The 23,523-nt window shown below is 33.2% G+C and overlaps 2 protein-coding genes across 2 annotated transcripts in view; both read left to right on the top strand.

The window, feature by feature from the left end:
- Positions 1-641: 641 nt before the first annotated feature.
- The window catches only part of LOC146936091 (putative disease resistance RPP13-like protein 1), a 106,616-nt gene continuing 83,734 nt past the window's right edge, over positions 642-23,523 (top strand). The window contains exons 1-7 of the mRNA XM_085751106.1: positions 642-4,404; positions 6,620-6,622; positions 9,440-10,913; positions 10,998-11,228; positions 11,896-12,080; positions 12,289-12,345; positions 12,450-12,571. Of these exons, the coding sequence (XP_085607232.1) occupies positions 2,017-4,404; positions 6,620-6,622; positions 9,440-10,480 (3,432 nt within the window). The 5' untranslated portion in view covers positions 642-2,016 and the 3' untranslated portion in view covers positions 10,481-10,913; positions 10,998-11,228; positions 11,896-12,080; positions 12,289-12,345; positions 12,450-12,571. The remainder of the gene's footprint in view (positions 4,405-6,619; positions 6,623-9,439; positions 10,914-10,997; positions 11,229-11,895; positions 12,081-12,288; positions 12,346-12,449; positions 12,572-23,523) is intronic.
- Positions 18,388-23,523, top strand: part of LOC146936088 (putative disease resistance RPP13-like protein 1) — an 88,870-nt gene continuing 83,734 nt past the window's right edge. The window contains exons 1-2 of the mRNA XM_085751093.1: positions 18,388-18,684; positions 18,793-18,850. The gene's annotated coding sequence lies outside the window, so the exon portion shown is untranslated. The remainder of the gene's footprint in view (positions 18,685-18,792; positions 18,851-23,523) is intronic.

Genomic DNA, 23,523 nt, shown 5'->3' with positions numbered 1-23,523 from the left:
TATTTAAAAGATCAATATATAATAAAAAAACTAAAATGGCTTACTATTTTTTTTTGGTGGTGGCTAGGTTCGAACCCCATACCTTGCATATTTTATGCATTGTCCTTACCAACTGAGCTAAGCTCACGAGATTAAAATGACTTACTTGATATAACTCAGACAAAATAGCAAAATCAATTTAAAATTAATTACTAATATTTATTATTTATAATACCTTAAAAAATATTTATCATTTATAATGATATTAAAAAATATTTATCATTTATAATGATAATAATAAAAGATTAATTTGTTACAATTTATTTTTTGACGCTACAAATATTTAACTGAAAAAAGGAAAAAGAAAAGAAAAGAAAAGAAAAGAAAATTCATATTTCCTTGTTTCGGAATTAGAAATTTGTTTTGAATATTTTATTGCCCACGCACTTCGCGAGGACTGTTGAAAGGGAAAGTCTAATTGATTTATCTTCCATCAGTAAGTTGTTCTCTCTTTGGCAGATCTTTCAAGTTCTTCACTTTCAAGTAATTTCTCTCTTTAAATCTTACTAAACACGTTTGTTACTCAAATTTCATATTTTGACATTTTTTATATTTCCTTCTAAATCTTTTTTGCTTTCCTTGACACTTTCAGGTATTCTCTTCCTTTCTTAACAAACCTTAATCTTTCATATTATATTTATATGATAATGATTATTTTTCAAACATTACTTCTGATAATGAGTTTTTCTATGGGATAATTCTAATAATTGAAGTTTTCTTTTGTTTCGTCTAAATATTTTTTTTAATATACTAATCAAAAGTTGTTCCAACAACGATTCAAACACATACTCAAGAACAATTCTTCTTTAATTGAAGCTTGTTAACTATTTTAGTTCAATCACATGGTTGGACACTGTGTATATTATATGAAGTTCATTTGGTCTGTGCTTATGCAAAATATTAGTATTAATATGAAGTTCAAAATATTACTATTAATAATTTTTTCATTTACTAAATTGCCCTGAATTAATAATAAATCTTTAATTTATTTTAGAACTCTTTAATTTATAGTATTTAATTCTTAGAATATTTTAATTAAACATAATTTCATGTCATTATGAGAAAATGATCTAACTCTTTTTCAATGCTCAGTAAAAATATAATTTTTTTTCATTTTCACATTTGAAGTATTTAATAAAATCTTTTACTCCCCTCGAAAAAAATAATATTCTTTTACTAGTTTTTTTATCGACCGTTTTACTATTTTTATTTTGTGGACTGTTTTAATTGGACTCAACTCAAGTCATTAAATAGATTCACCAAATGATGAATTGTTCAAGAAAACCTGTGTTTGATTTTGGATGGAATACTGATTGGCCAGACTTTACTCGGCTATCTTTAAACTCCAGATTACCAGAGCACATTTCACGTAAAATATCAGAGGGTTATCACAAAAAGAGTCAAACCATAGAAACACTCCATTGATTAATTATCATTTCATTTTACAATATGCGATGCAATGACCTGTGTTCAATATTTTTTTCTTTTATTTTCAACCATGATTGAACACAGGTCATTAACTATTTTAATACAATTACTTGGTTGGACATTGTGTTTATCAGATACAATAAAACAAGAGTACAAAATCTATTAGAAAAATTCAAAAAACTAATAAATTATCATGTATTAATAATTTTAGTATATGAAGTTCAATTGGACTGTGTTTATGCAAGAAATATTGTGCATAACCAAACCGAGAAATCACTCATACTCTTTGTACTTTTTCATTTCTAATAAAAAAATGGATTTCTAAAAAACAACAGTGATAAAGAAATATAAAAGTCACAAATGATTTAGTTACAGTAACTGCAAATATAGTTGTTATTATAACTGCATAATGTGTCATTAATTGAACAATCCATTAAAATGTATGTTTTAAGTGTTCGACAATGATATTCCAACTATATAGCTGTTGTTCCATTTTGCGTAACAGATTATAGTTTTGCAGTGAGCCTCTCAGGATTTGACTACAACATCATGGCAGAGCTGATTGCTGGAGCATTTCTTTCGTCATTATTTCAAGTTACTCTTGAGAGCATTGCCTCAAGAGATTTCAAAGACCTCTTCAATCAAAAGTTGGTTGAAAATCTTGAAATCACACTGTATTCTATCAATCAATTGTTGGATGATGCAGAGACAAAGAAGTACCAAAACCAAAATGTGAAGAAGTGGTTTGATCGTCTAAAGCATGAGGTATACGAAGTAGATCAACTGTTAGACGAAATTGCTACAAATGCACAACAAAAGCGCAAAGTGAAACGCTTGCTTTCAACTTTGACTAATCAATTTGAATCCCGGATCAAAGATTTGCTAGACAAGCTAAGATCTCTTGCAGCCCAAAACGATGTGTTGGGATTGACACAAAGTAATGAAGGTGGAGTAAGCCTGCAATCCTCAAAAAGATCTCCAACTGCATCTTTGGTGGATGAATCTTGCATATATGGTAGAGAGGGTGAGAAAGAAGAAATAATCAACTATTTGCTTTCATGTAAAGACAACAGCAAGCAGGTATCAACAATCAGCATAGTAGGTTTGGGTGGGATGGGGAAGACCACCCTTGCTCAACTTGTCTACAATGACCAGAGGATGGAGAAGCATTTTGAACTTAAAGCTTGGGTCCATGTCTCAAAATCTTTTGATGTTGTTGGACTCACCAAAACAATTCTCAGGTCATTCCATTCTCCTGCAGACGGTGAAGACTTGGATCCACTCATTTGTCAACTACAAAAGACACTAACCGGAAAGAAATGTTTGCTTGTTCTAGATGATGTGTGGAATGGGAATGAGGAATGTTTGGAGCAATTACTACTTTCTTTTAACCCTGGATTTTCAGGAAGTAAGATTATTGTGACAACACGTGACAAACATGTTGCATTTGTCATGAAATCTGACCATCAACTTCTTTTAAATCAATTGGAGGAGAAAGATTGTTGGAGTATATTTGTGAAACACGCTTTTCAAGGAAAAAATGTGTTTGAATATCCAAATCTTGAATCGATTGGCAAGAAGATTGCAGAGAAATGTGGAGGGTTGCCTCTAGCTGTGAAAACAATGGGGAATCTCTTGCAAAGAAAATTTTCTCAAGCTGAATGGTTTAAGATATTGGAGACCGATATGTGGCATGTATCGAAGGGTGGTGATGAAATTAACTCAGTATTGAGATTGAGTTACCATAATCTCCCTTCCAATCTAAAGCGTTGTTTTGCCTATTGTTCAATATTTCCCAAGGGTTATGAATTTGAAAAGGATGAATTGATCAAGCTTTGGATGGCAGAAGGTTTGTTGAAATGTTGCGGAAGCGACAAAAATGAAGAAGAGTTGGGTATTGAATTCTTGGCTGATCTAGAGTCCATTTCATTTTTTCAAGAACCACTATATTCATGGGGTGATAAAAGTTTCATCATGCATGATCTTGTCAATGATTTGGCAAAATCAGAGTCCCATGAGTTTTGCTTACAAATTGAGGGTGATAGTCTGCAAGATATAACTGAAAAAACACGTCACATTTGCTGCTATCTTGATTTGAAAGATGGTGCAAGATTATTGAATCACATTTCTAAGATTAAGGGATTACGCAGCTTCTTGGCATTACCACGAGGCTATCGTAAAGACTACTTCGTGATAAGCAACAATTTGCAACGTGATCTATTTTCGAAACTAAAATATTTGCGGATATTGTCATTCTGTGGTTGTAAACTCAGAGAGCTATCAGGTGAGATAGGAAATCTAAAGCTTTTGCGATATCTAAACCTGACTAAATCATTAATTGAAAGGTTGCCTGACTCAATTTGTAAGCTGTATAAATTAGAGACACTAATACTGGAAGGCTGTTCTGAATTGACTAAACTCCCTTCAAAATTTTACAAACTTGTGAGTTTACGGCATCTTAATCTCAAAGGCTGTAATATAAAGAAAATGCCAAAGCAGATAGGCATGTTAAACCATCTTCAAACGCTGAGTCATTTTGTTGTGGGAGAGGAGAATGGGTCTGATATTCAGGAGTTGGGTAATCTCAGTCGTCTTCAAGGGAAACTTTGTATTTCAGGATTGGAACATGTCATTAATCCCGAAGATGCCGCAGGAGCAAATTTGAAAGATAAGAAACATGTAGAAGAATTAAATATGAATTATGGTGACAATTGCAAATTCAACAACAATGGAAGAGAATCGAATGTCTTTGAGGCTCTTCAACCAAATAACAACTTGAAAAGGCTCACTATTGAAGGCTACAATGGCAGCAGCTTTCCAAATTGGATAAGGGGTTGTCATTTACCCAACTTAGTATCTCTTCAACTGCAAGGCTGTGGATTTTCCCATTTAACACGACTTGAGCAGCTCCCCTCTCTCAAGGAGCTTTCTTTTTCTGTTGAATATTATCACAGAATCAATCAGATTCTGTCTTGTTTGACTTATTGTAAATACTAATTAATTGTAATTAGCTGTATTAGAATTAGAATTTAAAGGGAGAATAAGTAGCATTTATAGATAGAATAATTTCTCCTATTTTCTGGCAAGACTAGCACACTGCCTATTCTATAAATACCTCCTATGTACTGTTTTACAGATATATGAATATAGAGCATATTTCTATATGGTATCAGAGCAGCAAGAAATCCATAGGGTTTATTTTGCTTCCATTTGTTTGTTTTTTTTCCCTTTTCTTCCCATCCCACATAATGTCTGATTCCATGTCTGATAGTGAGTTCCAGCACTCACCCAAACATTCTTCACCCAAACCTGAATCATCCCAACCTGTCAGGACATACCATGAAAATCACCCTGTTCAGATCACAACAATTCGGCTGAACGGTGCTAATTACTTTCGTTGGTCACAGTCTGTTCGGTTGTATCTCAGGGGGAGAGGAAAGATTGGCTACATCACTGGAGACAAGAAACAACCAGACAAGGCAGGCGCAGATTATGATACATGGGATGCTGAAAATTCTATGGTCATGACATGGTTAGTCAATTCTATGACCGAAGAGATAGGTGCGAACTATCTCTGTTATGATACCGCAAAAGATCTTTGGGAGAGTGTCTCTCAAATGTACTCTGATTTGGGAAACCAGTCCCAAATTTACGAATTAACTCTCCAGCTTGGAGAAATTCGGCAAGCTGAAGATTCAGTCACCAAATACTTCAATTGTCTCAAACGTATTTGGCAAGATCTGGATCTCTTCAATGAATATGAGTGGAAGTCACCTGAGGACTGCAAGCACTACAAGAAGATGGTGGATGTTAGCCGTGTCTTCAAATTTCTTGCAGGTTTAAATGTTGAGTTTGATGAGGTTCGTGGCCGAATCCTTGGTAGGAATCCTATCCCTCCAATTGGTGACGTCTTTGCGGAAATGCGTCGCGAAGAGAGTCGTAGGCAAGTGATGCTCGGAAAAAAGATAGCCGCTGTCCCGCCACCGGTTGAAGGATCTGCCTTGGCCGTTCCTCAAGTCAATCGCAAATCTTTCCCTAATCCGCGAGGTGGTGACAAGACTGATTTAGTTTGTGACTACTGTGGCCGCAATCGTCACACTCGAGAAACTTGTTACAAGCTACATGGTAGGCCAAACAATAGCAAGGCTGGTAAGTTTGGTCACCGACCTATGCCTACAACCAACGATGCTGCTTCATCTCCATTCACTAAGGAGCAGATGGACCACCTTCTTAAGCTTCTAAAGTTCAATTCATCTCCTAATACTCCTGTTGGTACTGTGGCACAAACAGGTAAGGATTCTTGGGCACTATCTGTCCAAAACCATTCCAACCCCTGGATAATAGATTCAGGGGCATCTGAACACATGACTAATTGCTCTCATCTATTCAATTCATATTTTCCTAGTTCAGGTTCTGAAAAAGTTAGGATAGCTGATGGTAGTTATTCCAGTATTGCAGGCAAAGGCAACATAAAAATATCAGAGCAAATCACTTTGCAATCTGTTTTACATGTTCCCAAATTTGCTTGTAATCTTCTATCTGTTCATAAACTGTCTGAGGACTCTAACTGTTCTGTTCTTTTTCGTCCATCTACTTGTATTTTTCAGGACCAGAACTCGGGGAAGACGATTGGAACTGCTAGAGAGATTAATGGACTGTACTACTTTGATGAAACTCCTCTTGGTAATACAGCAATGTTCGGTTCAAGCCGTATAAGTCCACCTCTTGTTTCAAATAAAATCATGTTATGGCATAAAAGATTAGGCCATCCTAGTTTTTCTTATCTTCAGCATTTGTTTCCTGAATTTTCCAAAGAAATAAGTTCCTCGCAATTTCATTGTGATGCTTGTCATTTAGCTAAAGATCATCGTGTGTCTTTTAATTCAAGAGGTTATTCTGCTTCCAAACCTTTTTATCTAATTCATAGCGATGTTTGGGGTCCTTCAAAAATTAAAACTTTATCTAGAAAAAAATGGTTTGTGACATTTATTGATGATCATACACGGGTGTGTTGGGTTTACCTCATGGAAAAGAAATCAGAAGTTGAACAAAGGTTTCAAGATTTTTTTAACATGATTAAAAATCAATTTAATACCACGATTGGCATTCTAAGGTCTGACAATGGCACTGAATACTTCAATAAATATTTAAGTACATTCCTAGTAACTAATGGGATAATTCATCAATCCACTTGTCGTGATACTCCACAACAAAATGGTATTGCTGAAAGAAAAAATAGACATCTCCTAGAAGTTACTAGAGCTATTATGTTTTCTATGAATGTACCTAAGTATCTTTGGGGTAATGCTTTATTAACTGCTTGTTACCTCATCAATCGAATGCCATCCCGTGTGTTACAATATGAGACTCCTGTGCAGGTGTTACAAAATAATTTTCCCACTTCTCGCATTATTACAAATCTTCCCCTTAGAGTCTTTGGTTGTCTCTGTTATGTTTACATCCCAAATATTTTTCGTTCCAAGTTGGATCCTAAAGCCGAAAAATGTGTTTTTCTTGGCTATGCTTCCAATAAAAAGGGATACAAATGTTTTAACCCAATTACAAAGAAATTTTTTGAAAGCATGGATGTCCACTTTGTTGAAGATCAACCTTTTTTTGAAAAAAATTCTCTTCAGGGGGAGGGTCAAAGTAGTAATGAGGAAGATAATTTTTGGGAAATTTTACCGGTTCTAGATGATATTGTAACAAATGATCACCTAGATGCTAAGATAATAGAACCTAGAAAATCTAACCTTGAATTGCCAGAACATATAGTATTTGAAACAGAGGGTGAAGAGGGAGAAACACTGAATAAAAATCCTGAACTTAAAGTATATGTTCGGAAAAAATTTCACAAAGATGGTACAGACCCCATTGTCTTTCCAGTAGAAGTTCAATCGGATTCTCCAAGTGAAGGTCCTACTGATAATCCATCTTCTAGTTCCTCCGGTAATTCTTCTCACTCATCCAATGATTTACCTGATTTGTCTTTTCCTGATATTAATCTTCCAATTGCTTTGAGAAAAAATATTCCAGACCTCAATATCCCTATTGCTGAAAGAAAACGTGCCCGTACATGCACTAAACACCCCATGTCTAATTACTTGTCATATGACAAGTTATCAGACACTCACAAAGCATATGTGTCTAGGATTTCTAATTTGTTTGTGCCCAGAACTATTCAGGAAGCATTAGGTGATCCGAATTGGAAATTAGCAGTGAAAGAAGAGATGAATGCTTTGAACAAAAATAACACTTGGTGTATCACTGATCTACCTTATGACAAAAAGGCAGTAGGATGTAAGTGGGTCTTTACAGTGAAGTGCAAGGCTGATGGAAGTGTGGAAAGATACAAAGCAAGATTAGTAGCAAAAGGATTCACTCAAACTCATGGTATAGATTATCAGGAGACTTTTGCCCCGGTTGCTAAGATCAATTCCATCAAAATTCTTCTCTCTCTTGCAGTAAATTTCAACTGGACCCTACATCAATATGATGTTAAAAACGCCTTCTTAAATGGAGAATTACATGAAGAAGTATATATGACCTTGCCTCCGGGATTTGAAGATAAGCTTGGAAGAGGTAAAGTTTGCAGATTGAAGAAATCCTTGTATGGATTAAAACAATCGCCAAGGGCCTGGTTTGAGAGATTTGGAAGTGTTGTCAAGAGACATGGCTTCACTCAAAGTCAAGCAGATCACACTATGTTCTTCAAACACTCACGTGAAGGTAAGATTGCCATCTTAATAGTGTATGTTGATGACATTATTATGACAGGAGATGATATTGGAGAGATTAGTGATCTAAAGAGAAGACTTGAGGCTGAGTTCGACATCAAGGATCTTGGAAAATTAAAATACTTTCTTGGTATGGAGTTTGCAAGATCGAAAGAAGGAATTTTCCTCAACCAGCGGAAGTATATACTTGATTTACTCACAGAAACAGGGATGACAGGGTGTAAGGCAGCAGAAACACCAATGGATCCTAATGTGAAACTAAAATCAGCTGCTGAAGATGAAATAATAGATAGAGAACGCTATCAACGGTTGGCTGGTAGGCTAATTTATCTGTCACATACAAGGCCTGATATAGCATTTGCTGTGAGCGTAATAAGCCAATTTATGCATGCACCAGGGCCAGCCCACTTTGAAGCTGTTTTCAGAATATTGAGATATTTAAAGGGAACTCCAGGAAAAGGGTTAATGTTCAGAAACAGAGGGCATATACAGGTTGAAGCCTATACAGATGCTGACTGGGCAGGTAATATAAATGATCGGAAGTCTACATCTGGTTACTGTACCTTTGTAGGTGGAAACTTAGTTACATGGAGGAGCAAAAAACAAAATGTTGTAGCCAGGAGCAGTGCAGAGGCTGAATTTCGATCGGTGGCTCATGGTTTTTGTGAAGTACTATGGATCAAAAAATTCATGCAAGAATTGAAGATTGCAGGCCCAACTCCAATGAAAGTTTATTGCGATAATAAGGCAGCTATTTCTATTGCTCATAACCCTGTTCTACATGATAGAACGAAACATGTTGAAGTGGACAAGCACTTTATTAAAGAAAAAATTGACAGTGGTGAGATTTGTATGTCCTATATACCTACCAAAAGCCAAGTAGCAGATGTCCTCACAAAGAGCCTACCCAAGAGACAGTTCGATGACATGGTGTGCAAGCTTGCTATGAATGACATATTCATGCCAGCTTGAGGGGGAGTGTTGAATATTATCACACATATAGAAATATGCTCTATATTCATATATCTGTAAAACAGTACATAGGAGGTATTTATAGAATAGGCAGTGTGCTAGTCTTGCCAGAAAATAGGAGAAATTATTCTATCTATAAATGCTACTTATTCTCCCTTTAAATTCTAATTCTAATACAGCTAATTACAATTAATTAGTATTTACAATAAGTCAAACAAGACAGAATCTGATTGATTCTGTGATAATATTCAACATTTTCAAACTGTAACGGAATAAAGATCATCGGTGAAGAGTTTTGCGACAATAGTTCAACAAATGTTTCGTTCAGGTCCCTTGAAGTTTTGAAATTTAAAGAGATGAACAATTGGGAGGAATGGTTTTGTCTTGAAGGGTTTCCTTTGCTTAAAGAGATTTATATAAGAGAATGTCCCAAATTGAAAAGGGCTCTGCCTCAACACTTTCCTTCTTTGCAAAAATTGAAGATTAGTGATTGCAACAAGTTGGAGGCATCAATTCCAAAGGGTGATAACATAATAAAGTTAAAAATACAGAGTGTTGATAGAATTTTGGTGAATGATTTGCCGAAAAGCTTGAAATTTTTTGTCCTTGATGAAAATCGGTACACCGAGTTCTCCGTGGAGCAAACTTTAGTCAACAATACCATTCTTGAAGAGTTGAGGTTGGATTTTAGAGGCTGTGTAAACTGTCCCTTTTTGGATTTACGTTGTTATAATTCTCTTCGTGATCTTTCAATAAAAGGATGGCGCTCCTCCTCCTTGCCTTTTTCACTACACTTGTTCACCAATCTTCATTTTCTTACTTTGACCGATTGTCCAGAGATGGTATCATTTTCTGAGGGAGGTTTGCCTTCCAACTTGAAATGGCTTACAATATTTAACTGTACAAAATTGATTGCTTCAAGAGAGAAGTGGGGTTTGTTCCAACTCAATTCCTTGAAACGGTTCTTCGTTAGTGATTACGAGTTTGAAAACGTGGAGTCCTTCCCAGAGGAGAATCTGCTGCCACCAACTCTAGACAATCTTGTGTTGAGTGATTGTTCAAAGCTAAGAATAATGAACAACAAGGGTTTTCTCCATCTCAAATCTCTCAGTTGTTTATTTATCAGAAACTGTCCTAGTCTTGAGTGCTTGCCAGAGAAGGAGGCTCTACCCAACTCTCTTGAGGATTTGTCGTTTACAGATTGTCCGTTAATTAAAGGGAAGTATGGAAAGGAGGGAGGAGAGCGTTGGCATACAATTAGTCACATCCCTGAAGTGTGGATTGACAGCATTAAGCAGGAATGAGCTAAATTACCTGAAGTTGTCTTGGAGTTATTTGTCTTTGTATATTTTCGGACGGTTTGAGTGATGATTGTGTTAAGAGTGTGTTATTTGTCTTTGTATGTATGATTGTTCCATGTTAAGAATAATGAATTTCAACTATTTTCTATTCCTGTGGTGTTAACAAGAGTCTGTATATTTTTATGTTGTGTGACTTGTGTCTGTCTACAAAACATGAGTCATGAGAAAAAAGCAAGTTGGAAAAATGTTGTGGATTTCCGATTGTCCGTTAATTAAAGGGAAGTATGGAAAGGAGGGAGGAGAGCGTTGGCATACAATTAGTCACATCCCGAATGTGTATTTTTATTGAATTTCAATGCCGTCTACTTCCCACATACAAGCATTGATTGACAACATTATACAGGAATGAGATGTTATGGGATTCACCTTTCCCATGGTAAATGCCACCAACTATTGAATCAAATCTTTTATTTCCCTTTTTTATATTCTTATTTTTTCTGACTTCAATTTATTTTCCCAGGCTAAGAGGATTTTGCATTTGGAATGGTGTGAAGAGTGGTGGCAATTTATTTTTGTATGATTTGGGACAGTTTGAGGGTATTCTGATAAATGATGATTGTGGTCTTTTACCCAAATGGAGTTCCCAACACATCTTTTTTCCTCTTCAGGTCAATTACAACCTATGTGCATGTTTGGATTATCCGAGCTATTGTCTATATTTTGATCCACGGTGAATTTGATAAAAAATCAGGTGCTTATTTCACAATCATTTGATGTATGGACGGTGTTCTATATGTGTGTCCATATCTGAAATAACTTCAGAAATTGGAAACAATTTTCTTAACCTAGAGAGTCTTAATTAAATTTTGTACTGTAATAAATAATCCTATTTGTGCCAGGGTTGTACCTTAGGATGTAGTAATTTTTTTTGAATGTACATAGGGAAGTTATGCAATTGGGAGGTTAGGCAGTTATTTGATGTAAAATGACATAATCAGTGTTTATTCAAGAATAAAAACCGCGTTTCAGTTTGAGTTCTTACAATTAAAACCAGTTTCCATCAGATGTCTTTTGAAAACCAGTGCAAAAAAAAATAAAAAAAATAAAATACACTATGTTACTCACGCAAGTACTAACTCTAAAGTTTTTTTATATTGCTCATTTGAATTCTAAAATATATATTTTACTTTGAAAAATTCCGCTGGATGGCATAATAATTATAACGATTGAGACAGCTCTGCATAATATGTACCAGACATGCTCACAGTGGTAATTGGTAAGTTAGGCTACACTTAAGCAGAGTAGATGAAAACTGGAAATTAGAAAAATGAAACATAAGGATACAAAAGTTTTGAGATTTGACATCCGTTCGTGTTTTTAAGAATAATTTAATTTACAATCTGCTTACTTTCTGCCAGAGAATGCATTGTTCTTACTGCAATAAAGAGGTAGCAAGGCACACACATTCGTAATAAATAAAATTTCGGTCTTTGTTTCTTTCATCCAAAGGTGATTTGGGTTCGACATAGAGTATCATGATCTTGACGCAAGCAAGGGAAGAGGCTGACATTGTATGAATTCTATCCATTCCAATTTGCTCATGGTTTGTATTCAAGCATTATAATGAAACATATTTCATTTTCTTTTATTAACATCTTCTCAAACTATGTTCTAAAGTTGTCTGCAACAAATTGTCATAGAACATCTTGTATTGAAAAACACAGTTCCTATTTGCGATTCTTCTGACTTTGTGTCCCAATTTTTAGTATATTTAATGTTAATTGTCTGCTTTTCTTTTTGTATCGGCTCAGAAAACGTGAGACATGAGAAAAGAAGCCAATGGTTAAATTGCATCAGTCGATTACACGGTAAGGATGTCATGTGGCCTTTTACTCCGATTTTCATTTTATTTCTACTTTTAAGTGTTAAGAAGTGATCAAAAATTGATTGACATGTCACTTTGTTGTCAAAGGGAATTTTGCTGGATTCAAAAGTCCTCTGTTCTCATGAAAATACCTCTGTTCTCATGGTGGATGGGAGCTTCGATGATGTTTGGATGACAGTCTACATGTTCACTGCTATACAAATTCTCAGGTGGCTCCGTCTTCTCTTCATTAGAATGTGTAGCCAATGCATCTATGTGCAAATGTTTTTCATTGCACAACAGTTTGTTAGTCAATGACAGTTATAAAACTGTGTTGGAGTTAGTTTAGGGAGTGTATGTTAACTCCAATAAGAGTGTAGGATAAGCTCATATATTAATCATCGCAATCTTATTATTCGGAGCAGAATTTCATTTCATGAATATATGAAAAATTGATTTTACAATTCTCTCAATCTTCTCCCATTTCTATTAGATTTCATGTTGGATAGTGTCAGATGTTTGTGAATGTTATATTCGGTATTAATTACGAATAGTAGGGAGGGAGTGAGAATATAGTTGAATAGAAATTTCTCGACACACTTTCATTTCTTGATGTATGGTGAAAAATAGACTGCCTGCCACTCTACAAAAGTCGTCTGACCCATGTGGACTGTGTTCTCTTCAGATTGGTAGATGCTGATTCTGCTGGTGAGACACTCCCAACCAATTCATCATCAGTGGCAAGGAGAGATTGCAGCTGAAGAACAAAGTAACTGCAAGAGCTTGTCCTTTCTTAACATCCAAGTTTCCTAAATCAGCTTCTTCTGTTTGCTAACCTCCCGGACGTATATGGAGAATCCAATACCTTTTCATGAATGCCTGTAATTATCATGAGGTAAGTTTCAATCATTTATCTCTTGGAGACTTGGCTAATTGCTGCAGAGTTTTAAAAAATTCATATGGATCTTTGTATGGTTGGAACTTAATGCATTGAATGTGTATTTTGATTGGAGTACATCTTTATTATATAAATTTTTCCATTTATAAATGCTCTATTTTTTGTTGTGTAAAATACATGCAAAAGCTTATGTGCATGCTTTTATCAATTCATGGATACATCCGCTGATGAGATAATTACTTGAAAAATCATTCGGGTTACACTTTAAAGAAAGCCTATGAACCAAAATGGTTCTACCATATGTTGTAGGTTTGGATGAAGCAATAGGATACTGTGATGCTTATAGAATGATTCCATTTTTGCTTCAAGTTGTCGACAATATGGTTTCAATTTCAAATCTTTTTCTCTGCTCTATTGTTCTCTAATTGTGTTGTTGTAATCATCTCTATTCAGTAATATAAATCTTGTTTCAGTTTTAATCTGTCTCTATGTTACACAAGTACTTCAACTACATGCTGCTACATTTTATGTGCTATTGTCACAAAATGGTCTTGACAGAAATTATATACAAGAGCTTTAATTTTCGTTAATATTATTTAATTTAATTGCTTCTTCTAACCCAATCTTGCAAGGAGCAGATCCATGCACCGTGCTACATTTTTATTGTTCTTGCTGCAATAAAGAGATAGCAAGGCATGCATGTTTGCAACAAAGAAAATTTCGGTCTTTGTTTATTTCATCCAAAGCTGATTTGGATTCAACACAGAGCCTCATGATCTTGATGCCGACAAGGGAAGAGGCTGACACTGTGAATTTCATCTATTACAATGGTTTATATTCAAGCACTATATTGGAACATATTTGACTTACTTTTGTAAAGGTCTTATGAAACTATGTTTCAAAGTTTTCTGCAACAAATTTACAAGCACAATTCCTCTTTGCTATTCTCATGACTATGTGTCCCGTCTTTTTTTAGTCTATTTCTGCATTTCTTTTGTGTCTGCTCAGAAAACATGAGACTCGAGGATGTCATTTGGGCTTTTACTGTGATTTTCATTTTATTTCTATTTTAAATGTTAAGAAGTGATAAAAAAAAAAATTGATTGATATGTCACTTTGTTATCAAATGGAATTTCGGTGAATTCAATGGCATCTAACTCGAGAAATTAGTTTGAGGATTTTTGACAGTGTCACTTTGTTCACTGCTACAAATTCTCAGGTCGCTCCATCTTTTCTTCATAGAATGTGTACCAACACATCTATGTGCAACAGTTCTTTGTTGTATCAAGGACCAGCTAGACTCTGAATATGCTTTCAATAGATGCACTGGTTCAACAACATTCACGATGCCATTGAACTTGCGTCATAACCAAGGGATGTTTCATGGAAGAAAATGAGAGACTTGCTTACAATATCCGTTGCCATATCTGTTACTGCTGTTCAAGGAATGGGCAAATATGAAAGGCTGTGCAGTTTAATCATAAAATGGAAGGCTTTTGATAATGTGGCATTTGAGAACATTTTCCCGCACAGATTCTAATTACTTTTTCGTTAAATGTCATTTTGACACTTAAATCCGAAGATTCAAGATTCTAGATCTGTAGCTTAAACAGAAACTGAAAAAAAGATCAACACCGTGCACATTGAGACTTAAAAACAACTACTTTAAATGGTTAATGTAGTCCCTTTGAATTCAATTGTAAACAAGAACAAATTACTTTTACACAGATTAAGAAACGTCGTTAACCTCATTTAATTTTCTAGATGTTATTAAACAGACATTACTTTTAACATTGTTAGCCAATGCATCGAATACATGATTAGATTATGCAATTAAACTTTCCTAGCTATATGGATACTTGACTGAATCAAGAGTTCTGACTAATGCTACTTGAAACATTATCCCTTTGATCTAAACATCATTTGCCACTTGAAACATAGTGCTCTTCTGAATCTGCCCTTCTTGAAAAATTTGGAAGATTTCAAAATCTCATTGGCTGGTGAAGAGATATTGGACTAGAAAATAAAATGTTAAGGAAAAAGATTTTGAAGCTTGATTGGATTTTTCTGAACATTGCTAGAGTTTTGCAAACTTCTAAATCTGCTTTCACATTGTTTGGATTCTCTATTTTGGTAATATAAATTGCATCACATCATCTTTTCCCTAGTTTTACATTTAAACATAGCTAAGATAACATATAATTATCTCACTGCCACAATCTTTATGTAAAGACATCTAAATCGAAACTTTTTATGAAATGCTAAGAAAGCTATATTCCCACTAAGGTATGATTAGTTGATAACTTTTTACCAGATATTCTTAAACAAGGTGTAGTAACAATAAGAATTTATGTACCAATCTCATTTTCATTCGGTTTTAACAACGAGACTAAATTAAACTTTTTTTTAAAGAAGCTAAATTAGTCCACCCAAATTAGCACTAACAAACATAATATTCTTTGATTTTTTTTTTAAAACACATTACATCATTGTGATTGATATCGATCTTTTTTGCATGTGTTGCTGTCTTTTATTTTTTTAATAAAAAAATTGTGTTGAGGAAATTATCATGTGTGTAACAACTATATATTAACTAGTTAAAGACCATACACTTCTATGGATCACGTAATATTGGGTAATCATATAAAAATATTTATGAATGTCTTTCAAAAACAATTATATTTCAAGGAATATTATACGAATGGAAGTTTTATTCCTAGATATTTTTAAAAACATTGTTTGATTAATATTATGATATTTGCATGAACCTTTATAGTAGGGAGGTTAATAGGTAGTTATGTATAAACTTATTTTCATCTTATGAGAACTTTATTCTCATCCTTTTCTTTAGGAATATTTTCAATTCCCTAAAACATGAACCTTTAGGCTTAATTAATGATGTGGTCCCTTAAGTTATTTGTTGGTTACATTTTAGTCCCATAAGTTATTAACGTTACAATTTGGTCCCTTTAAGTCATCTTCCGTCAACCAAATAAATCTCTACCGTCAAAACCGTCAAGCCAATGTCTAAGATGGATACACATTGCAAGTTGTCACGTCACTGTTCACATGAGCCTATTTAATGTTTTGGCAAAAGATTGACGGTGAGGATTTATTTGGCTAACAGATACTAACTTAAGGGACCAAATTGTAACTTTAATAATTTATGGGACCAAAATGTAACCAACAAACAAATAACTTAAGGGACCAAATTATTAATTAAACCAACATTTTATAGTCAGGAGTAACATTTAACAAACTTGTAAGGAACATATAAATACATATTTCTATCATTTTATTCATGAGAATCTATAAAAAAATTGAAACTAACCCACCCTTAGGAATGATGAGTCAGCTGAAATTGATGGAAGTGGACAGTTGGATCACAAGTTTGTCTATGATTGGAATCAAGGAAATCTGATTATTCTGATGACAATTTCAATTCATCAACCAATATATGAAAGACAAACGTTAGAATGCTTTCATGTTTATCTCATTTCTATTAGATTTCATTTAGGATAGTTTTAGATATTGTGTGTGACTTGCAAGGTTATCAAATTTTGCTTCAGATTGAAAGAAGATAGTAAGATCGTAAAACATAAAATCGCAACCAAAATTAAAATATTCTACTAAAAAAATTATATATATATATATATATATATATATATATATATATTATAAAGTGCATAAACAACTTAAAGTTTGAAATCATAAAAAAAAACGACTCAAAGTCTCAAATCTTAAATGGAGAACAACCAAGTGCACAAAATACTCAAAACCTAGATGCTACAAGACTACATCACATTATGAACACGCCAGTTATAGGACAGAGTGAAATCGCAAAATCAGTCAAACATAGAGGACTTCAAACAAATTTTTCATAGTTTAGGATTCTACTCATGATTCAGATCGGTAAGGCAGAGAAAAATCGTAGGATTTCAGGATTATGATCGGGATTGTAAAAATAATGGTGACTTGTTTTAATTGACATGATAATTATTACAATAGCATTCCAGAACACAAACTTCTTGTTATATTACCGTCACAGTCTTTAAATTTTGCATATTTTGACACCTTTTTTTTTCCTGGTAATATAAATTGCATCGCATCACATTTTCCCTTGTTTTACGTCTAAACGTATAGTTATCTCACCATTGCAGAGGGTTGGGTAGCTCATTTGGCTGAGCTAAAGAATTAAAGTAGGTAAGAAATTTAAGATCTAGGACTCAAATCTTAGAAGAGAAATGATATTTGAACATCCATTTTCTGACAACTTTTGTGACAACTTTATCTCTCATACTCACATTACTTTTTACTTTATCTCTCTATTACTTTGGTTTTCGTGCAAATACTACTTTTTCTTTGTAAATTTTGGTTGTCACGTAAGTTGTCATCCCAAATGGTTGTTCAAATAACACTCCTCATCTTAGAAAGGGAAAAAAAAAATCCTGACATAACAACTAATACACCAAAATTTATCATTCAAAAAAGTTTCTCAACACTGCAGGATACTCAATTGGTCTATTGATGATATACTCCAACATCATATCAACTCTTGTTTCCTTACTCCAATATTGCATCCAACTCAGTTATGAATTCTAATAGGTTATGAAGCCATCGAATTCAAGAATTTGCGCATGTGAGGTAAAGACTTTTGTGTCATGCTTCGAGTAAAGCATTAAAGACTTTTATAGAAAGTTGTAATTTGGTGACTCAAAATCGCATGTGACGGTGGACCCAAACTGGGGTAGCTCTAAATAGTAAGAATGGAAAGAAAATAGTGAGAATCGTTCACAATAGTCTTTGCCAAAGCACTAACAAACACAGCTAAAGACTTTAAAGTTTATTGGTGGGGTATACAATTTTTTTTTTTTGAGGTTGTTCTTACTATTTATTCAAGGAATTTAATTTTTCAACATGTATTTTTCCTACAAAATGGGTTCAGTCATCATTCGTCACGTATGCAAATCATCACAAAAGTAGGGTTATGAACTATTTTAAAAAATAAAATATTTTGCAGAGACCTTTTTCTACAATTTTTTTATATAGAGACTAAAATCAAAACGAAACATATTTCCAGAGATAAAAACCATATTTTAGGAGGGATTTAAAAGAATATTTATCCACCTTCGTATTTCCTTGCAAGTGATGGGAAAGTGGCATCCTTTTGAGTGACGCGTAATATGTTCAATCATACAAAAAGGTACATCATCTCATATTCTCATTTATTTTCTCACTTCTTACTTTCTTTTCCATACCAAACTTCATCATTGATATCTTATTCTACTTCCTCTAAGTATTTCTTTGGGAGATCTTTCAGTTTGTTTGTTCCACTTACTATGCATACCAAACTTCATCTTTGATTACTTGTAGTTGTGCTTCCTCTAAGTCTTTCCTTGAGAGATCTTTCAAGTTCTTCACTTTCTTTGTTCCACTCACTTTCAAGTAATTTCTCTCTTTAAATATTAATACGCACATTTTTAACTCTTAATTTCTCTCTTTATATTTCCTCTAAATCTTTCTCTAATTTTTTAAACTCTCTTTCCTTGGCAGATCTCAGTTTCTATTTTTGCTGACAAAGATTTCAGTTTGTTTGTTCTCACACTTTCAGGTAATCTCTTCCTTTGTTAATAAAAGTTAATCTTTCAAATTATGTTATGTGATCCATCCAAGTTATACTTATATGTACGTTTCTCTTAAAAAAAAAAACTTATATTTAAGTTAATTATGATAATGATCAATATATAATAATTTGATAAAGTTAATTGTAGGTAAAATTCTTATTTTCTTTATTCCATTTATAAATAACAAGGGTAAAATTCTTATGATAATGATGAATATCGCATTTTAGATAAGTTTGATAAATATATGAAACATAATTTCAAGTCATTATTATGAAAAAATGATCTAAGTCTTTTAGTGCTCAACAATTTTTATTTTTTCCCCCTAAAAAATCTATTTTTCTCATATTTGTTTATATTGCTCAAATCTTTCATTTAATGAGCCAATTGCTTGTCCTACAATGTATAAAGAATATGCTTAATTACAATTTGGTCCCTCTATTTTTACCGATTCCCGAAATTGGTTCCTGACTTTAAAATCACCTAATTTAAAACCTTTCATCAGTTTTTTGCACTTAAAATTTTTGACTTGACCTATTTTAAATGGGGTGTGGTTATGGTGCATAAGGAGATCCTTATGCACCGTGCATAATTGCTTTCTACACCCAACATAATTGCTTTCTACACCCCAAGTGAAAGTTTTTTTTTTATTTTTATTTTTTTTTTATTTTTATTTTTTTATTTTTTTTATTTTTTTATTTTTTTTTTCCCAAGTGAAAGCATAAAACATGAAGAACATTAATAATTCATTATAATTAAAAAAAACATTTTTCATTGATTTAGTTGCTGATGATGTAAAACAAAATACCTTCAAAACCAAAATAATTGTCTAATGGTTTTGCTATGGGTATGGTTTCTATGAGTTGTACTTCAAAACCATTTTGCTGTGGAAATGGTTTCTGTGAGTTGTAATCCAAAACCATTTTGCTGTAGAAATGGTTTTTGTGAGTTGTACTCCAAAACCATTTTGCTGTGGAAATGGTTTCTGTGAGTTGTACTCCAAAACCATTTTGCCGTGGGAATGGTTTCCAGCAAGAACAACATGAACAATATTTTCCAGCAATTCATTTTTTGAGCTTTCACTACAAATTCATCAAACATTTTTCCAGCAAAATTCCATAACCTCATGAACATTCATATGCATTTTTCCAGAACCTCAAGAACACATCCATAGTGTTCATCACAAAACTCATCAAACTACACAAAAACTCACAAAACTCATCATTGTTTCGATTTTTTTCGAATCCAACACTCTCAAGGGTTTGCAAATCCGAAACCAAACGGAACTGAAACTGAATCGAATTCCACCACAAACAGAACTGAAACGTATGAAAAAGGATTTTCGTGTTCTTGAGTTGTAGATCTAGGCTTCTGTGTTCATTATTTTCAAAATCTAAATCTGGATTTGTAACAAGGATATCTGAATATGTGTTTGTTTTCAAGTTTGGGAGAGTTTTGAAATTCCGGCGCGGCGGCGCCACCACTGGCCACCGCGTCGGAATCTGGAAACGTATGAACATTGAAGTGCAGAAGATGAATATTGTTTAGTGAGAGAAGAGAATATTGTTTAGTGAAGAAATGAAATGGAAAGGAAAAAGAGAGTTCTCTAAGGAAAGAGAAACTTAAAAAGGATGGGCATAAGTTAACGTTTTAATCATGTGTGCTCCTCTCTTCCTTTTTAAGATACACTAGCAAATCATGATCCATTAAACAAATCTGATGGTTATGAAGTTCTTATGCATGGTGCATAAGGAAATGGCTTATGCACCATAACTTATGCCTTTTAAATGACGTGGGATACGTCCTTATGATGCAGAATGATCAATACTCCTAAAATTATAAGAAAACTCATTAAAAAATTTGGTTTCAACTACAATTTTACTATATTTGGAGAAATTCTTACATGAATTATTACCTAACAAATCATTCTTACACTCAACCAATTAAAATCAAACATCTCATTAAAATAATAAAAATAATTAATATCATAATTTTTTCTCATTATTTTTAATATTTCTCTCTCCTTTTTCCACTTTCTTTAACCAACAAAAACCACCCACCACCATTTATTGTTTCCATTTCCTTAATTAAAATCACATTTTTTTTTAAAGTTAATGACATGTGTCATATTTTTATTGGTTGGGTGTAAGAATAATCTCTTATGTAGGAGTTCATGCAAAAATATCTCTTTTTTAAGTATAAAAATCTGATGTAGGATCAAAACTAAATAATTTTAAACTAGAAAAACCATTTGATTCTGGATGGAATAATGATTGGTCATACATTACATAGCTCTCAGTCAAACTTCGAATTACTAAAGTCCTTTTTCCCTTAAAATTGGTGGGTTAAGAAAAAAATGTCAAACCATAGAAACGCTCCATTAATTAATTATCATTTTATTTTACATGCGCTGCAATGACCTAGTTCGTATTTGTTTCTCTTATCCCTCAAGCTCTCTAAGAAATGTCTAATTGAAGATTTTTTTAGTCCAATCACTTGGTTGGACATTGCGTTTATTTAGATACAATGAAGCAAGAGTACAAAATATATTAGAAAAATTCAAAAAACTAATAAACTGTCCTGAATTAGTAATTGGATTGTGTTTATGCAAGAATCATTTTGATTTCTAATAATTGAATTAATAAATTGTCCTGAATTAGCAACCAGAGAAATGACTCATACTCTTTGTACTTTTTAATTTCTAATAAAAATTTTGATTTCTAAATGTTGGAATATTTTATTATTTATTATATTCCAATAATATTATGTGGGCAAATATCGTAACAATAATTATATTAGCTATTTATCATTTGTGGGCCTTAGTTGATTAGTGATCAAATTAAGTAATAAGGCTATTGGATTTCTAATTAGATAATTAAATAAATATTTAATTAGTTGATATGGACTCCATGAGTGGATGTCTGGATGACCCATTAACGGAATAATGGGAAACCCTAATGGCCATCCAATATAAAAGAGGCTATGGTCCCCAATATACCGTACACGGCAAACTCTCTCTTCTCCCCATCTGAAGAGAACTTGAGGCATAAAGGTACCGGTTGAGGAAGAACCAAATCAGCCGCCGCTAACCGTGTTGATGCTGATGTTTGTTTCAGATCACCTTCTCTCTTTATCATTGTTGTCGAGAGGGCTGCCACCAAAGCTTCATCTCCAGGTATTCCTAATACCCTAATTCTTATTATCCTTAATAAATCAAACATGTCGTAGATCCGTTCATAATCATGTTCAATGTTTTGTTTGCTTCCGCTATTGATTCATGATTGTTGAACATGTTTATGAAATTTGTTTTATTAAGACCTAAATTTCCAACAATTGGTATCAGAGCGGTCTTCATGTTTGATTTATAGGGATAATTTTAGTCTCAATATGGAATTTGACTTTCCTACGGGTTTTATGTTATTCCCCAATTTTTGTTATGAACCTTAATTTAAAATTTTCGATGACTGTTCATCGATGGTTTGAGTTTTTTCATCGATGCTTTTATCTTCTGCCATATGACCATATTTTTTTTGTCCTTGGGTATTGTTCGGTTGTATATTTTTTTTATTTACTTTAAAATTTATCCAACCGCACATGTTTAAGTTGAATCATGGATCAGGTTTTATTTTTGTGGCTGATATATATTTTATATGGTTGCTTTATTCATCAATGACTTGATGGGTTTAAAATTGTATGACTTAGAAACCCGTTTCTTATTTTTTGATTGGATAATTGTTTTGCTTGGTTGCCAGCTATAAGCCTGTGGAACAATTAGAATCTGTTCAATTTTACCTTTGGATAAAGAAACGATTACAACCATGCTTGAATTCATTTTTTTTTCTCGTTAAAAGGCATGTTTTACTTTTCACCATGATTTCAATTTGGACTAAGAGATTATATTAGTTCTAGGCAATTTTTTTATTTGAAATTGATTGATTTCGTTTAAGTGAATATTTGAGGTGAAATATATTTAGTTTTGTATCAGTTGCTGTATTTTACGCACGTTCTTCTGGTTTATAGCATTGGCTGACTTTAGGAATTAGTTGCTCAATTTTTGTGCGACAAAATTTTATGTTTATGCAATTGACAATTTGATCCAAAATTATTTTTTGGCTCTTTCGGTTTCTATATTGGTGGAAAAAAATATTTCAGCATGTGAAAGTTGTTTTTTTTTTTTCTTTCTTTTAAGGCAATTTTTGGTTCCTTAATTTGCATCATATTTTAATATGTATTGCAAAGTGAAACTTTATTTTGTGTTATGCTGGTAAACAAATTTTTTTTTATTTTAGACCAAGATATTATGCGGTTTGCTTTGGTTTCAAATTGTCATGTATATTTGACAGTCCCTTTTGTAACCGTGATAAATTTTTGATAATGATCTAATGAATATTTAATTTGAATTTAAATATGTTTCGGATGATATTGAGTCGTCCTTTCAAATCAAAATCCTCCTGATGTAATTTATCAATAAAGTTGTTACATGGTTAGCAAATAAAGTTTGGATTTGGTTTGTGTGTTTTGAGAATTTTATTTCACATAGTTTTCAAATATCATTATCATATCAGTGTGACTTCTATTTGAAATTCATTTTGATTCACATTTATTTTGTACTTAAAAGTTTATTTTGAGAAATAAGGCAAATTAAGTTTTGTTATATATATTT

The sequence above is a fragment of the Medicago sativa genome, chromosome 3, assembly GCF_051527215.1.
Source record: "Medicago sativa cultivar Bolivia chromosome 3, Bolivia_mono, whole genome shotgun sequence".
NCBI classification, from domain to species: domain Eukaryota; kingdom Viridiplantae; phylum Streptophyta; class Magnoliopsida; order Fabales; family Fabaceae; genus Medicago; species Medicago sativa.
This window is presented reverse-complemented; position numbering and strand designations above follow the sequence as displayed.